The sequence below is a fragment of the Dreissena polymorpha genome, chromosome 9 (assembly GCF_020536995.1).
Source record: "Dreissena polymorpha isolate Duluth1 chromosome 9, UMN_Dpol_1.0, whole genome shotgun sequence".
Taxonomy (NCBI): domain Eukaryota; kingdom Metazoa; phylum Mollusca; class Bivalvia; order Myida; family Dreissenidae; genus Dreissena; species Dreissena polymorpha.
This window is the reverse complement of record NC_068363.1, coordinates 38,327,865-38,346,477: the sequence shown is the minus strand read 5'-3', so window position 1 is coordinate 38,346,477 and position 18,613 is coordinate 38,327,865. Positions and strand designations below refer to the sequence as shown.

The following is an 18,613-nucleotide window of genomic DNA, read 5'->3' as shown; positions in this document are numbered from 1 at the left end:
ATGATCATTAAAATTGTAAGATTTATATACTTTCCACACACCCAATAGCTTATCTTTATCTTAAACGAAATGGCGGGACACTTTGAATCAAGTTGTAACACATTTTGCAAAGTGATGACAATTAAGATGAAAGTTAAAGAAGTTGAAAAAGAGACTTTCTGTTCAAGAAATATTCCAGACAAGCGGAAAGTGTTGTCACAGATAAGCCTGTGTGGACGGCACAGGCTGATCCAGGATGACACTTTACACACATGCATTAACCCTTTATCACTTAAAAACATATTTTGACACAATTTTGTAGTCCTATAGAAAGTTTAATTTAATTAAAGACCTTTCTTCCTTGAGTCAAGTTTTGAAGGCTTTATGTCCAACACTTTGATACTGATGAGCAGCAAACAGCATGCAACCTGAACAGGCTGCTAGTTACTCACAGGCTGTTCTGGTTTTATGCTGTTTGCACACTGCCATTTTCACTTTGCCTCCGAGTGGGAAAGGGTTATGATAAAAAACAAAGAAGTTAAATGAGATTTTCTGTAAAAGGAAAATAACATACAAGCAGAAAGTGTTGTCACAGATGAGCCTGTGACTAGACAGGCTTATCTGGGATGACACTACACACATGCATCAAGCCCAGTTTTTCCCAGAATACGGCTCATACAAGCCCAGTTTTACCAGAATGCAGCTCATATAAGCCCAGTTTTTCCCAGAATACAGCTCATATAAGACCAGTTTTACCAGAATGCAGCTCATATAAGCCCAGTTTTCCCAGAATACAGCTCATATTAGCCCAGTTTTCCCAGAAAACGGCTCATATAAGCCCAGTTTTTCCCAGAATACGGCTCATATAAGCCCAGTTTTCCCAGAATACTGCTCATATAAGCCCAGTTTTCCCAGAATACAGCTCATATAAGCAAAGTTTTCCCAGAATGCAGCTCATATAAGCCCAGTTTTCCCAGAATACAGCTCATATAAGCCCAGTTTTCCCAGAATACGGCTCATATAAGCCCAGTTTTCAGAGAATACGGCTCATATAAGCCCAGTTTTCAGAGAATACTGCTCATATAAGCCCAGTTTTCCCAGAATACTGCTCATATAAGCCCAGTTTTCCCAGAATGCAGCTCATATTAGCCCAGTTTTCCCAGAATACGGCTCATATAAGCCCAGTTTTCCCAGAATACTGCTCATATAAGCCCAGTTTTCCCAGAATACAGCTCATATAAGCCCAGTTTTCCCAGAATACAGCTCATATAAGCCCAGTTTTCCCAGAATACAGCTCATATAAGCCCAGTTTTCCCAGAATACAGCTCATATAAGCCCAGTTTTCCCAGAATACAGCTCATATAAGCCCAGTTTTCCCAGAATACGGCTCATATAAGTCCAGTTTTCCCAGAATACAGCTCATATTAGCCCAGTTTTCCCAGAATACGGCTCATATAAGCCCAGTTTTCCCAGAATACTGCTCATATAAGCCCAGTTTTCCCAGAATACAGCTCATATAAGCCCAGTTTTCCCAGAATACAGCTCATATAAGCCCAGTTTTCCCAGAATACGGCTCATATTAGCCCAGTTTTCCCAGAATGCGGCTCATATAAGCCCAGTTTTACCAGAATGCTGCTCATATAAGCCCAATTTTTCCCAGAATACTGCTCATATAAGCCCAGTTTTCCCAGAATGCAGATCATATAAGCCCAGTTTTCCCAGAATACGGCTCATATAAGCCCAGTTTTCCCAGAATCTGGCACATATAAGCCCAGTTTTCCCAGAATATGGCTCATATAAGCCCAGTTTTCCCAGAATACAGCTCATATAAGCCCAGTTTTCCCAGAATACGGCTCATATAAGCCCAGTTTTCAGTGAATACGGCTCATATAAGCCCAGTTTTCAGAGAATACGGCTCATATAAGCCCAGGTTTCAGAGAATGCAGCTCATATAAGCCCAGTTTCCCCAGAATACAGCTCATATAAGCCCAGTTTCCCAGAATACAGCTCATATAAGCCCAGTTTTCCCAGAATACAGCTCATATAAGCCCAGTTTTCAGTGAATACGGCTCATATAAGCCCAGTTTTCAGAGAATACGGCTCATATAAGCCCAGGTGTCAGAGAATACGGCTCATATAAGCCCAATTTTCCCCAGAATACGGCTCATATAAGCCCAATTTTCCCAGAATATGGCTCATATAAGCCCAATTTTCCCAGAATACGGCTCATATAAGCCCAGTTTTCCCAGAATACAGCTCATATAAGCCCAGTTTTCTCAAAATGTGGATCATATAAGCCCAATTTTCCCAGAATACGGCTCATATAAGCCCAGTTTTCCCAGAATATGGCTCATATAAGCCCAGTTTTCTCAGAATGCGGCTCATATAAGCCCAGTTTTCCCAGAATATGGCTAATATTAGCCCAGTTTTCCCAGAATACAGCTCATATAAGCCCAGTTTTCCCAGAATACAGCTCATATAAGCCCAGTTTTCTCAGAATGCGGCTCATATAAGCCCAATTTTCCCAGAATGCGGCTCATATAAGCCCAGTTTTCAGAGAATGCGGCTCATATAAGCCCAGTTTTCAGAGAATACGGCTCATATAAGCCCAGTTTTCCCAGAATACGGCACATATAAGCCCAGTTTTACCAGAATGCTGCTCATATAAGCCCAGTTTTCCCAGAATACGGCTCATATAAGCCCAGTTTTCAGTGAATACGGCTCATATAAGCCCAGTTTTCAGAGAATACGGCTCATATAAGCCCAGGTTTCAGAGAATACGGCTCATATAAGCCCAGTTTTCAGAGAATACGGCACATATAAGCCCAGTTTTACCAGAATGCTGCTCATATAAGCCCAGTTTTCCCAGAATACAGCTCATATAAGCCCAGTTTTCTCAGAATACGGCTCATATAAGCCCAGTTTTCCCAGAATGCGGCTCATATAACCCCAGTTTTCTCAGAATGCGGCTCATATAAGCCCAGTTTTCCCAGAATGCGGCTCATAAGCCCAGTTTTACCAGAATGCGGCTCATATAAGCCCAATTTTTCCCAGAAAACGGCTCATATTAGCCCTGTTTTCCCAGAATGCGGCTCATAAAAGCCCAGTTTTCCCAGAATGCGGCTCATATAAGCCCAGTTTTCTCAGAATACAGCTCATATTAGCCCAGTTTTCCCAGAATACGGCTCATATAAGCCCAGTTTTCTCAGAATACGGCTCACATAAGCCCAGTTTTCCCAGAATACGGCTCATATAAGCCCAGTTTTCTCAGAATACGGCTCATATAAGCCCAGTCTTCTCAGAATGCGGCTCATATAAGCCCAGTTTTCATAGAATACGGCTCATATAAGCCCAGTTTTCAGAGAATGCTAGTCATATGCCCTTTTAACAGCAATCACTTACATCATGTGAGGATCGTGAGTATTCTTCTTTCACACGGGCTAGTTCCTCCCTCAGCTGGCGTACAATGTCATCAGACTTTTGCACCTGGAATATAAACATGTTTTTACACATATTTACATGATATTCATTACTTGGTTCTAATAAGAAATGAAGAACAAACAATAAGAGATGAACTTCCATGTTAAACGGTTAAATTATGGTACTACTAAACTAAGTTTCATTTTAAAAAAAGAAACGAGTTAATAAATAAATTGTATGAATAAAAGATAACAGAGCACAATTCAAAGCTTACAACAGCTAGATGTCGCTTTAATGATGGTTATTGATTAGTTAAAACTATAGTCACATAGATGTTGTTCTAATGAAAACTTTGCCAATTGTTAATGAAAAGCTTAGGGAACAACCACCAATCACCAAAAGCTAGTACCATATACCAAACAATTAGTTAAAGACACATTAACCATCAAAATTATAAAATCATTATTTTATTAAGATCATTCACAACAGGTGTACAATTCTTGCTATAAAATTTCTTAAAATTGGCAGGGTAAAGATTAAACACCACATTTCATGCTTTATGGAAGTTTTCCCAAATGTTTGTTACTCTTTTTTATGAATTGTGCATTAATGCTCCTTTGCCTATATTCGCCTTACATGTTAGCTACTTATTCCACTAAACCTCCTTTCATGCATATTATAATTTCCATAACTTACAAAGACACTACTTTCCTGAGCATTAAGCCACATCAGTCATATTATGAATGTTACATTACAAATAAGCCATCTTTATATAAGCCAACATTTCCACTTTGGTTCTTTACATAATAATGTACCGTCAGGGCCTGCTCTGCCATTCACCAAATTAGCATATCGTACCAAATTAGAAACTTTGGCTTAATAAATTTCCATTGCTATAACTTTTTCATCATAAAAACCCATAAAATGTGTATGTGGGGCCTGGTCATCAGACATTTCCCTTGCACTAAATTCTTAGAGGGACTGTCAACCACGACGATTAAAATTAAAATTGAAATATCACAACTGGTATCGTACATGTATATTACATTACTTGAAAAAGTTCATATTTTCAGTATATTCCGTAATAAAATTTCGCGACGTGAAATTGAAAATACATCGCGAAAATAGGTGACATAACCATATGCGCACTATTAATAGCGCAAGTAGATTAAAATCCTTCCTGTCCTGTATTATTTCCCTACAATTGACCCATTATTCCTTTTAATTGATGGCCTACTGTACCTCTCCCTGATGGACGCGTTGTTTATCCTGCAACATTTTCACGAGGTGTTTTTGTGTACCAAATTCGGTCTCCGTTCGTGCAATCTCCGCGTGGAGATCGGAGATTTGTGTTGACAGGGAGGCGATCTTTCGCTCACGATTAGTCACCTACCAGTGGAATTATGGGATTGACACGTGAGAGGAATATCAAAGCACCCAACACAAACAAGCGTACATGGTGTATGTATGAAAAGTATTATTAACATAAATTGACAAGGAAATAATAGTTTCCTCACATTTTTACATTAATTATAGTAAGATTTTTTTTTTATCATCTACAACAAGAGATGTGTTTGTCAAAAAAACAAAGCCCTCTACTGCGCCGCTTTGAAGCCATATATTCAACCTTTGACCTTGAAGAATGACCTTGACCTTTCACCACTCATAATGTGCAGCTCCATGAGATACACATGCATGCCAAATATCAAGTTGCTATCTTCAATATTGCAAAAGTTATGGCCAATGTTAAAGTTTTTGGATGGACGCACAGACTGACGGACAGTTCAGCTGCTATATGCCACCCTACCGGGGGCATAAAAACCTACTACTTAAGACTTAGTATAGATAACTTTCAACCATTTTTTCTTGTTTGTGCTTTTGAGAAATAAAGGTATGACAACTGTGTTAACTGAAAATGATCACATCATACAACAGTGGAAGAATATACAACAGTTTATGTGCCTTTTAAATTAAACATTTCAGACGCAAAGATCTCAAATTATTAACAAAATTTAATATATATAATCTATAAATGTATGGGATTTGGGTCTGAAAAGTCTCTCATAATGCATGCCTGAACAATCAAATCAACTCATACACAGTAAAACACCATGCATATAAGTATCATAAACATATCATACACAGGTGCATACTTTGTACTTACAAAAGCATGTGTTTGAAAAACTTCTACACTTTATATCTAACGTTTGTCTCTCATCACACATTGTTTTATTTAAAAGAAATTGTGTCAGAAAAGAGTATTTGTAGCCACAAAGATGCAATGACGTTTTTATTGTTTAACATGGTAACTTAAACAAGGCAAAAATTACATGTTCCACTGTAGACAAACAGGATTTTTAATTTAACCCTTTACCACTTAGATGAGTATTTTGACACATTTGTAGTCCCTTAGAAAGTTATATGTAAGACCTTTCTTACCAGATTTACAGGCTTTATTTCAAAGCCTTAGATACTGATGAGCAGCAAACAGCATAAAACTTGAACAGACTGCAAGTTACTCGCAGGCTTTCTGGTTTTATGCTGGTTGCAAGAGCAATTGTCACTTTGCTTCTTATGGGGGAAAGGGATAATTTGATATATTAATTCAATACTAATATATCAGAAATACTGATTAAAGTTGCTTATTAAAATATTTTCTAAAAATTATTACAATTTGAATAGATAATAAATTACATGTAATATAGCAATCACATAAAATAAAATTTTAACATTTTTTTATCAATTAAATTTAATTTCAATAAATAAAACAATCCAAAGTTGGATCTGCGTTTAAGCTTAACTTCGCATTAAGCTTAAGCATAATATCTCAATCCAAACTAAAGCTATTGGGTGGAGACAGTTTTAAATATCTATTTTTAGTAACATTGACCTTGACCTTAATCCAAATGGCCGTAAATGCAATCCCTAGTAAGTTTTGCATGTATTAAGCAAACAATATGTTAAGCATGTCCGACATTAAAAATATGTAAAACCTTTTGGTTGAAAATGAAAGCAAAACTAGGAATACGTAAAAGAATATAGACGGGTGCATGTTTATTTAAATTCCATAGATTATTAAACCATAAAATAAAACAGATTTTACCTAACAGTCCAACTTGATATCTTTGCTGATGACATAACAAAATCAAAATGCAATTCTTATAAAAGGTTGTTTTTTGGGGGATTAAAGGTACAAGGTCTGGTAAAATCTGGCGAGGTTCTAATTAAGTGGCATATACACTAGAATTCTAATTCCTTTTCACAACATTTTTTGGTGTAGACAATATCATTTTTAAAATAATGAAGTAAACAACTTTAATAAGTATTGTCCTTTATGTGATGGAAGACAACGGCTACAAACTTCATAGAACCACTAAGTGCAAGTACCCCCAACAAATAAACTGGGTAAAGGGAGAGGTCACAGCACACTAATTTTACCTCCATGTTAAGATCTTCAACACGTTGTTCTGAACGCCGAAGGTCTGTTTTTAACTTGACTATTGTATAATCTTTCTCAGATTGACTAGATTGGGGATCTGAAGATCTCTAAAACCATAAGCAAAGAAACATTTACAATTTATACCATATAAATGTAACCACCATTATTACAGGTTATTCAATTTTTAGCAACGTGCATTAATTAGATACATTCAAATAAACATAATCATATTTACATATATCAATACAACTGTGAACCTGTATATCAATTATTTAAACCAGAAACAGGATTTTTAGATAACTCATTGAGCAAAATAATACTTTTTTGTCTAGATACCAAAAAAAATCATTGACAACCCACCAGTTCTAAAGATGAACGTGTGTGCTGCATTTGGGCATTTTCAAGGTCAGCTTGCAGCCTATTTATGACCTCATCCTTCTTCATTATTGCTTCTCGAAGGTCACGAATATCACTCGAAACGCCTTCGTCTGACATGCGCATTCTCATCAAAGTTTCATGCATTGAACCGAAAACTTGCTCAACAGTGAGTTCCCGAAAGCGGACATTTTCAATCTGCAAAAAACAAGAGAGCAGACATTTTATTTAAAGTAGTCTCTTGCAAAAAAAATATTTAAATATTGTTAAGGACCAGAATAATGTTCACAATATCTTAACTCTTCCCTTTCCCACTTAGAAGCAAAGTGAAAACAGCTAGGTGCAAACAGCATAAAACCAGAACAGTCTGCGAGTAACTCGCAGTCTGTTCAGGTTTTATGCTGTTTGCTGATCATCAGTATCTAAGGGTTGGAAATGAAGCCTTTAAAACTTGAATACAGTAAGAAAGGTCTTAAGTTAAATTTAACTTTTTTATGGACATGCGTTAAAATACGTATGTAAGTGGTAAATGGCTAAAAAAAGGAGAGTTATAAAAAGGAGAGTTATATGATAATACCCTAGCAACTAAAAGGTTTTTACAAAAACACATTATTTTTACAATCCTTTAAAATGAAGCTTTTTATTGTTACCTTCTGCTTTCTTAAGTAGGGAACCAGTTAGCATAATGCATAATCATGCACCTTGATAACTCTATTTAACTGATAAAAATGCCTGAGAAAATAAGAAAATAGTTGAAGAAGAATTGCAAGACGAAATGAATAAAATACTATTTACATACAATTCAAAATCGGGGGGGAATTTTGGGGAGAGCTCAGGTGAACATTTCATTAAACATAATTATCTAGTAAAGCTCAGAATATTTTTTTAATATTTTCTCCATTCTTAATGAGAAAATCAGCAAAAAGGAGAAGAAATAACACACCTGCATAAGAAAGACAACTTTACAGAATCACTCCTCGCGATGCCCTACCTCCCACTTTCCCGTGGTTCTGGCAGAACTGATCACGTTGATCAGCTGATCAAGATCGTGGTTGAGGTTTGAGTTCTCTTCCCTGAGACGTGAGATGTTCTCCTCCTGTCGGTTCACGCGCACCTGAAGGTCCTCCATGCTCGCCTCTGCCCGTGCTTTCTCGATGGTGAGGGCACGTAACTCCCTCTCAAGGTCTCGTGCTTTAGCCATGTACTCCTGTACAAAAATAAAATGGTTATCTATACTTCAGATATAAGCTTTGACCAAAACTTATGTAGTATTAATTAATGGAACTATGGCAAGGAAAACTAACTTGATTCATACTTAAAAACATTTGTTTGTTTGTTTGTTAACAAATGCACTTTTTGAAAACCTAAACCTTGAATTAATCAAATAAAACAAAATTAACAAGAGATATTTGTCAGAAACACAATGCCCCCTATTGCGCCGCTTTGAAGCCATATATTTGACCTTTGACCTTGAAGGATGACCTTGACCTTTCACCACTCAACATGTGCAGCTCCATGAGATACACGTGCATGTCAAATATCAAGTTGCTATCTTCAATATTGCAAAGTTATCGCAAAACTTTAACCAAAGTTAAAGTTTTGGGACAGAATGACAGAGTGACAGACAGACAGACATGCCAAAAACAATATGCCCCCGATCATTCAATCCGGGGGGCATAAAAATTAAAATTTGACAAACACAATTTAGGAAGTGTTAAGTCAGAAAATTAAACCCATAGTAGGTTTCAATCTGAAGACTTAGGAGCCATACAAAATCATGAAAGCATACATAACTTGAACCAACAACAAAAGCTTGGTAAATTAACCTGTCCAACCTTTGGTTAAACAAAATACTTACAATTATGACAAAGATGAGATTTACCAGAGAATGTTTTCAAAGAACTTAATTTGCATCAATAAAAAAATTTTGCAACATGACATTGCTACAAAACAATTTCAGATTTAAAATCTACTTGATCACTTTCTGTTTGAACCTACTTCATTCAAAAGAACTCTATGACAGCCATAAATATGAAATAATTAAGTAAATGGCATCTGCTGAAGCAAATACATGAAATGATGTAAACTACATTTAGTCAGTCAGTTTAACTTGCATTACAATAAGCATGTGATGATACATCACCCATGGATGATCACAGCTCAACACACATTTACAAACATTTGCCATCTTACATCATTGACATGCCTGTTGAATCTTGCCGTTCCTTCCCCGGTCATTTTACATCCACATTACAAGAATATAAATACAATTCACATCACTGACAAGCATTAACTAATGTACCAAAAACAGATCCTTAATTAACCGCTTGAAATCAACATTTCAAGTTCACAGATCAATCTATGCTATTTTCATTGTTCAAATTAACTTTATCATTATATAAATATAAATGAAAGATAAGGTGAAAAAGTTTGCCTGTGCTTTAAGATTATGAGTGAAGCAGATACATTTGGCCTTTATCTATCGGACTTACAAAGTCTTGAATTAAGCAAACTTGCTAAGGTTGATTTGGTCAACACTAGAGTAGCCATAAAACACTGACTGGAGTACACATAAGTGATAGATTTACAAGACCATGGATATAAAATCAAATTTCTTAACAAACAGTCAAGCCTTCATAACTGTTTAAACAAAATCAACACTTTTGAAACCTGTTATTTTATGGTAATAAATTTTTGCGCATGAAATTGGTTTAAAACAAGTTTTGTTTGTGCACACTGTACATTATAGGTAAATATAAGACAACTTAGTAAGAAAACAGAATCCTTAAACATTATGTTTATAATATGCCTTTTTGACAAAATACTGCGCCCTTGAATGTGCCCTGTTGACAAAATAGCCCCCCCCCCCCTGCCCTATTCAAATCCTAGCTGGGGCACTGATTATGGTAGATCTGGTCATAAGGCATTCGTGCATGTAGTTTGGGAACAATAACTCAATTGTCTGTATTATGTGGGAACCATTAATCTATATTTAGTAACTGTGACCTTGGCCCATATCTGCACTTTCAAAATATGATATGATGTAACAAATATATGTTTGAAGTTGCATGACCATAGCTTAATTGTTTTTAAGTAACTAAACATAATCCATATTTATTTTTTCTAACAGTGACTTTGCCCTTGTCCTCATGCATGACACAATTACAACCCTAGCTAGGTCTGGATATAAGGTATTAACATATTTAATTTCATTACAATAGTTTTTGGCAGAAAGATTTTTTCTATATTTACTATCCATGCCCTTGACCTTCACCCAACCCACCCCAAAAGCAATCCAAAGCTAGGTCTGGATACCAGGTATTCTGTTTGAAGTTTTATTACGATGACTCAATTTCTTATTGAAAAATTTAGTTGGATCCAGTTTGCATTTTTGCATTTTTTTGGTAACCGTGACCTTGACCCTTACCCATCTCATATGCAATCCCAAGAGGGAGAGGGACGGTGTTTTGGTATGAGGTATCTAAATAATACTGAAGTTTGATGACAATATCTAGGTTTGATTACCTGTAACCTGTCTATATAGACTATAAGTGAAATTTCAAAGTGGTTACAAGGCCATTAAACTTTGCCTATGGTGTCACCTCAATATGGGCCGTTATGAATAATATTCATAAGTTTGAATAAGTTTGAATGAAATCCAACTCAAGCCATTCCTTGAAAATTAGCTTACCATGCAACTTCAACCTGCCTTTAAAATGTCCTAAAATTTTGAAAAAATCCAAACTCAAGTTACATAACTTGGCCAATTGAGTAATTTCACAGGGGGTATACATGCTTGAAGTTTGAATGAAATCCCTCAAGCCATTTGTAAGAAACTAGTTAAAACTAAAACCTACATCTGACCTGAAAATAGAGGTCCGACTCTAAACACCTAATACTGATGTTTTAGTGGATAATCTTATTTCGTATTATAAAAAAACCCATCTACCTTAGACATGCCACTTGCCCCCCCCCCCCCCCCCCGATCACCTTTATATTAAGGGCTATGGTCATAGGCTCATAGCTATTTTAAAACAAAATACAACATGTTTTTCATTTAAACATGAGAATTATTCAAAATGAAAAACAAATGCATACATTAAGTTTCAAACAAAAAAAAGGAAAGTATGTGAGTAGTTTTTCCAACATTTCTCTTCTTTTTTTAAACAATCGACCCTAACTGTATGCATGTCAGACACAATGGTTTTATCTGTCAAATCTGGGGACTCTTGAAAACCAAGCTAGCATGTAAACATTAAACAAGAAAATGTGTTAGAAGCAAAGATAAAGATAGGGTGCCTAAACAAACTAAACAGACCAATGAAATGGGTATTTCATTAATTTTATGAAAAGCAATGAATAAGTTTATTTTATTTCTTTTACCTTTGAAAAGTGTAGTTTTAAATAAAGACTGTCATAGAAGTAATAAAATGCATTCCACAGGGTACTACTTAAATATGGACTTTTACAAAATTTCAAAAAATAGGGTTTCATGAACTGTATAACTAACAAATGTATGATTCTATCTACATTCATTTTTTTATTAATATTGTTCAGCCTTTGCCTTTTGGATTGGGAAAAATCATGTGATAAGGGAATAATGGAATTTTCTATCAATATGTTTATAAATATTAGTATTCCAATTGATTATAAGTGCATGTTTAACGGTTATTTTGTTATTTACATTAAAAAGCCCTGCTTAAATTTCTGCTTACAATATAGATATTATTAAGTTACAATCCTTTCAAATGCAAGTGAATCTTGCACTAATCTATAAATACACAATTGAAACAAAGCCTTTTTAATGTATGAATTCAATAAATTAAAATAAATTATTTTATTAAATATCCTATTGGGAAAACATATACAAATATACATGTACACAAGTGTTCTTGTTGTGTCATTGATGTGTTAAACTGAGTTTCATGAATAAATTTGATTTGTTCACCTTTTAATATCTTGCATTTCACATTTTAAGTTGCAAGTTATTAATCAGTATTTAACTGTTTAGTGTGACATACATTTTAAACAGAATTGCAAATGGAAGCTGATTATTCCCAGATCCACAAACATAACAAGATTTCCGCAGTTGAAGGCAAATCCCCCCCCCCCCTTCAAACAGGACCTTGACATAGGTTTTTTTGCAACCATAAGAGTTAATCTTATCATATTAGTGTGACTTTACCACTGAAATAAGTTTTTAGTTGCCACAAAATTATTCTGTTTTAACATCCTTATAGTACATGTGTTAGTATTATTATAGTATTATATAGTATTATTAATAGGGGTCATCTACTAAACAAGGTCAAAGGAAAGTATCAAGCCAGTCGGTCAATTTGTTGATGAGTTATTGATCAGAAACGATTTTCACACTTATTGTGACAGTGACCTTGACCTTTGATCTAGTGACTCCAATTTCAAAAGGGGTCATCTAGTGTCCAAGGCCAATGCACATGTGATGTATCAAGCCAATAGGTCAATTCATTGACGAGTTGTCATTCGGAAACAAACTGATCCACGGACAAACAGATCAACTGACCAATAACCGACATCCAGCAAAACAATGTACCCCCTCTTTGCATAAAAATCACAGAATTGTACTTTTCGCTTATGAAAAGATAATTTTTTAAAGGTTTTTTTTTACTTTGCAAGTAGACTGAACTCAAATTTGCAAACTCTTGTTTCAATGGTATAAATTCACGGTGAAAAATGCTAATAAATATTTGTTGTTTGTTTCTTAAACGAATTTCCTTTTGTAAATTCACACACGCATTTCATCAATTTCTACTTTGTGATGTCAAATGTCAATTCAATTGATATTAATTTAGTCATTTTCGCTGAGAATCATTATTTAGTTTCTCCATTTTTCCCGATTTGGATAATGACGTATGCAACAGGTGTGCATAGCAACATAATATTTCCTGCTAGATTCGCCAACCAATAGTTATATATATTAGTCTGTTGTCGTTTTGCAACAACTCGACACGCTCTTTTTGCACTCGTGCTACGGAATAATTGCTTTCTAACATTTCTCATATTACTGATTTTATTGGAAAGTTTTGCCAGGGCTTTCCTTTGACCCGAGCTCCCGGGTTTTGACGCTTGAAAATTACAGAAGACCCCTTTTTGACTCTTGAGAAAATTACGTCATGCGTCACATTTGACCCGGAGGAATATACCGACTTGCGTCAATGAGATCAAAAGTTGTGCAGACTAAGCGATAATTGGCTCGGGGCGGAGTATCTCATTTAGTACACGCTAATCGTTAACGCCCGTTTCAAATCATCGAAGCACAAGTCCACCCAGTAGGCGGAGTTTGGTTAATTAAGAAATCTAGTATTGACCAATTAAAACCCTGCTGGTTTGATGACGCGTGTATTAACTTTCCATTATTTATCATAGCGTTTGTTATCAGCTGTTTGCGGAAAAGACGTGTATTAAACCCACCTAGTTGCAATAATCCAACTCCCAGCTATTGACCCTCTGAGCTGTACGTATGTACTCATAAAAGCTCAGAGCATTTAAGAAGAACTATAAACCCACCAAAACAGAATGGACTCATCCGCGTCAGTTTTAATAATATTCAATACAAGAAATATCTTTAAAAAAGATATACGGCGTTGATTGTGGTCGATGTTTATGAACGATCAAAAGTTATCTCTATGAGATAAAAAGTAGCGGATGCCTTTTTTCTGCGCAGTTCTTAGCTACATCATAAGCAAATCAATTACGGGGTGTTGCGCCAGATTTCGTGGCTTATTATGCTTTATGTGATATTATTACTCAGATATCTATATTTACAGAATAGAAAAACACAAGAAACATGAAAATAAACAAGTGCATATAGGTCAGCCGGCAATACTCGAATCTTATTTAATTGCATAATTATAGTATAGTGAATTATTGTGCTCATGCTTAATAAACTGGTCTAAATGGATAAATATTTCTAATTAATTTTATCCAAATTGGTCCTTATCATGCCAATGTTGAAACCATATTAAAAATCGATGATTGACATACCACAATAATATCGCCGAATATCTTTATTTAGTATCTTTCTGATCAAAACAGACTTCAAGTGCACAAAGTTTACGAGGCGGCGTTTATATAAAGATTTCTGCAACTGACCGCAAACTGACAAACTGACCTTGATACCTTGCGGATTGGAATGCAATGCATTACAGTCACTACGTTATTGTCAGTAAGACCGGTGTAACACAATGATCGCAACCCCTTCTGCGAACTCCGACGATGAACTGTATATAAACTATGACTTTCACAAATAGCCGCTTATTGACCCGAAACCTCGCGGGTTGAAATGCAATGCAAGTAAGTACTAAATATGACAACATAGCCTTAAGTATAAACGCTTTTGCGCTGGTAATTCTCTGAAAATAAAAGGTGAACGCACAAACTGTATTTATGTCGAAAATTGATTGTAAAACTGTTCTATCTATTGAGCCTTTTCATTAGAGATAAAATTGTTTCATGCAGTAAAACAGTGTTACAAAGACGCGGATATGTTTCCAATGTTCTGGTGTTATACTCAAATCAGCCAATGGAATAAATGAAGTGTATTCATTCGTACCTAGCCGCGGGAAATTTTATTTGAGTATTATTGGACCCTTACAAAGGTCAAGTCAGGGTGAAAAGCTGGCTTAATACAGCTTACGCCGAATAAAATAATAACATCCATATCCACAGAACACCGTAAAGCATATTTTGAGATATTTCCAGAGTATGGCAGAATGTATTTCCAAAGCTGAATGCACCCATCACTGTTTTACTTCATGATTGCTCAGTTCAAAGACGCGCGAAAGTTATGCTGGCATATGTATGTACTGTCTACAACGTCAAATTACACGCTTTGCATCAAAGTTGCTAAAAATAACTATAGAACCGATATTACTGACCTTGTGGCAAAGTGACAATTTTTGCATGAGCTAATTGATTACAAAATACATGTAGGCGTAATAATTGACCGTTTGAGAAGGCATAGAAAACAGCGTGTTTGTCGCACGTCTTCAGTGAAGATGGCACATGAAATAATTAAAGGGCGTCGGAATTTTTGATGGGATTAAATACGGAGGAACCTTTATCGGCGAGTAGAAATAATTTCCTTTTATAGTTTACCAATTTATATAGGCTATTGTGTTTAGGTACCACCCGTATGTTTTTTGTTGTTGTTTTTTTGTGATAGCCAGCGGAAATGTGTTTTTTTCACATTTTGTATTTCATTCTTAATTTAATAGCCACGCGAAACGGTCAAACAAAGTTATTGGATAAAGTGTAATTGTGCTTGTGCATTCGGAAAATGTCGCAGAGAAACCTTTTCGAATTCGGAATCGGTAGTAACTCTGAAAGTGTGTGTAAGACGCCAACGACAAAGCGTACTTTAGATCTAAATGACAGTGCTCCTAACACCCCCAAACGTGCGAAAGAAGAACATATGACATATTACTCTGCTGTATACATGAAGTTAATGTTGTATTAGAAAACATGTTTTGTATTTATTAATCCTTGAAATATTGTGTTTAAATGCATAGTGTTGTAGTGACAGTAAAATGAAAGAAATAAATGTTAACATACCTGTATCTTTTAAGTTGTTGCTTTTTATATATTATGTCTCAGTAATTTGCTTAAATTGCAAAAAATCATTGAATCTCCTGCGTTATTATTAGGACTCTCAGAAGTTTGATTTTGACTCTTGAAAATATGGTCCCAAGAGTCCTTGACTCTTGAGATTTGAGGTCTAAGGAAAGCCCTGTTTTGCTGTTTATTTTAAATTGGTAAGTATTTGGGAAAAATGTTACTTTTAATCATTTGGAAATTAATAGGCAAATATCCACAGTAATTTGGTGAAAAGTGCAAAAAACAATCACTGAACTATGAAACTATTAAATGAAAATGGGAGCTTCTACTGCTTTTTCCAAGTTTTTTATATAAGGGTACCAGTCCAATTAATTTCATAGTTAATTTTCTGTTGGGGTTAAGGTTTGTTTATTTATATGTTAGAATGAGTTTATACGATCAAAGTAATATTGATATTTATACAAATAAAATATTGATAAAAAATTAATTCTAATAATAGTTTTCAAGAAGTGGTAAAAGAATATCAACTGTATTAAGAGTTTCATGTAATTAAAAACAATTTTAAGCCGTACAGTCAACAAACTCATTAATGTACAAAAGATATGTGCACTTTTCTGTGCAGATTTGTTCATACAACACATAGACACAAGTTTTCATTCTACAACAGGAATGAATCAATGTGCAGTAACCATCGTAAGCATGGTGGTTATTGAATTGTATGATAGTAAACAACAGTGATAAAGTGTATCATTATAATATGATAGTTATTCAATTGAATTTTAAATTCCTCTTTCACATTCATTTACTGGTTAAAAAGAATAGAAACTAAAAGGATGACTTTAAAAATCATATAAACTCGCTATTAGAAAGGTTCATATAAATCGTTTTCAACGATATGATTTTTTTTCTGACATTTTATTGAGTATGCATGATTTGTTAAAATGTGTTAAATATTCAGTGTTGTTGTCATATGTAGTGTTATATCTGCATGCTATCCAATATTAATAAATAATCCATGTTTGATACTCTGCGATACCATGAAATTCAGTCCAATACATCAGAACACAGACAATGCTAATGATGAACAGATATCGGAGATTAAGCAAGGTAGTTAATTAATTACATTGAAGCAATCTGCAGCTTAAAGACTTGCATGAAAAGACCATGTCACATTATCTTTCAATGATTTCAATCAAAATGCCAACTACCTCAAATTTAATGATTACATTAAGAAGCGCAGCATTAGGATAAATACATCTAAATGGTATAGGTATATAAAACACATTTCTTTTAAAGATTAACTCAAGTTATAATAACATTAAAACTCTAATCCAAAATATTTCCAAACCGAAACTAAGCACTTGTCCAACAACATTAAACTTGTACGTATGCTAATTTGTAACAGACATTTTAAAAGGTAATGGTTTCAAACATTACAATTATAAAGGAACTGGGTGCTTTAAAAAGAAAGCCTTAAATTAATATTTGATGAAGTTAATACAATTATATTGAAATCAAAATAAATGTTAAATGTATGAACAGAAATGTGCATCATGAAGAGTTACCTTAAACAAAATAATACTTTGTGTTACTATAAACAGCAATAAAAAAAAATGAAAAAATATAATAATTTAACGTTTCATTTGAGTCTGCAACATGCATACATGGTTTTTTATCAAAATAATAAAATATGTAAGAAACATTTGTCTCACCTTATGGGATATCATTTTATACATAATAAACTATTTATAATTTCCACTGGTCAATTTAACGTACAAAACTATTTATAATTTCCACTTGTCAATTCAACGTACATTTACACACTTCTAACATTTCACAAGGAAAACTGTTTTAATGTTAATTTCCATGCACAGACTTGCCATTCCCCAAACAATAATACAACATTAACACAAATAAATCCATTTGATGACAGGCATTTCCATACCCATTGTCACCTATAATAACTACATTGATTTGAAGATAAAAACTGATAATATTTAATATGATTAATATTAGTTCTGTTGTTCTGTTTGATCAAAATTTGAGATTACCAAAACCAGCCATGCAAAATTACAAATGTATATGACAGTTTGTTTTTTCATAACTATATTGAATTCGGAGATGAAAACTGAAAATATTTAATCTGATCAAAATTTGAGATTACCAAAACCAGCCTTTCAAACTTACAAAGTTTTTTTTAAGAAATAATCAAAATACCTAGATTTATATTTCCGAAAAATGTTAATATTCCTTTTAAGTTTTGAAGACAAAATCAATATAGCGCATGTACAAACTAATTGTATCTATAAACAATAAATTTTACTGGTAAAAATGATATAAGACAAATTCATAAAAAAAAGTTTTTTGTGACAAAACAACATAATCTTGTGGCAACATTATAATGACTGTTCGTAAGCACCTAAACATTTAAGGCAACTAGTACCAGTATTTGGTTTAATAAATTACTGACAAAGTATAAAATTCATGCAGACAAAACTGATGCAATTATATTGATTTTTATAACAACAAACACCAAAAGATACCTATACACCAAAAGATCCCAAACCAAAACTGATCATTATTCTTGAATTCTGTTGTAAAGCTTGAACACAACGCAACTCATATGCAGTTGTTTTTTTTTCCGACATTTCACTTTCAAACAAGTCCATTATCAGACAGGGGCATGCCACATACGCTTTGGAGAAGTATTGATTTAACTGCTTGAAGTGCATCTTGAAGTCTGAACATGCATTGAAAATGAAACATTTCACCTATGGCTACAATTTAATGTGTTTTAAGTCTGTACCA

General features: G+C 34.4%; 1 protein-coding gene across 17 annotated transcripts in view; it reads right to left on the bottom strand.

Moving 5' to 3' along the window:
• Positions 1–18,613, bottom strand: part of LOC127843761 (golgin subfamily B member 1-like) — a 141,311-nt gene that overhangs the window by 106,645 nt on the left and 16,053 nt on the right. For 16 of the 17 annotated variants that reach the window (XR_008032324.1, XR_008032325.1, XM_052373508.1 and 13 more), the window contains 5 exons: positions 8,205–8,420; positions 7,199–7,411; positions 6,838–6,945; positions 4,642–4,788; positions 3,382–3,465 (listed from right to left, as the gene is read on the bottom strand). Coding sequence is in view for 15 of the 17 variants with exons in the window: in XM_052373508.1 (XP_052229468.1) it covers positions 3,382–3,465; positions 4,642–4,788; positions 6,838–6,945; positions 7,199–7,411; positions 8,205–8,420 (768 nt within the window). In the remaining 2 variants the exon portion in view is untranslated. The remainder of the gene's footprint in view (positions 1–3,381; positions 3,466–4,641; positions 4,789–6,837; positions 6,946–7,198; positions 7,412–8,204; positions 8,421–18,613) is intronic. The other variant, XM_052373511.1, reaches the window with a different exon arrangement.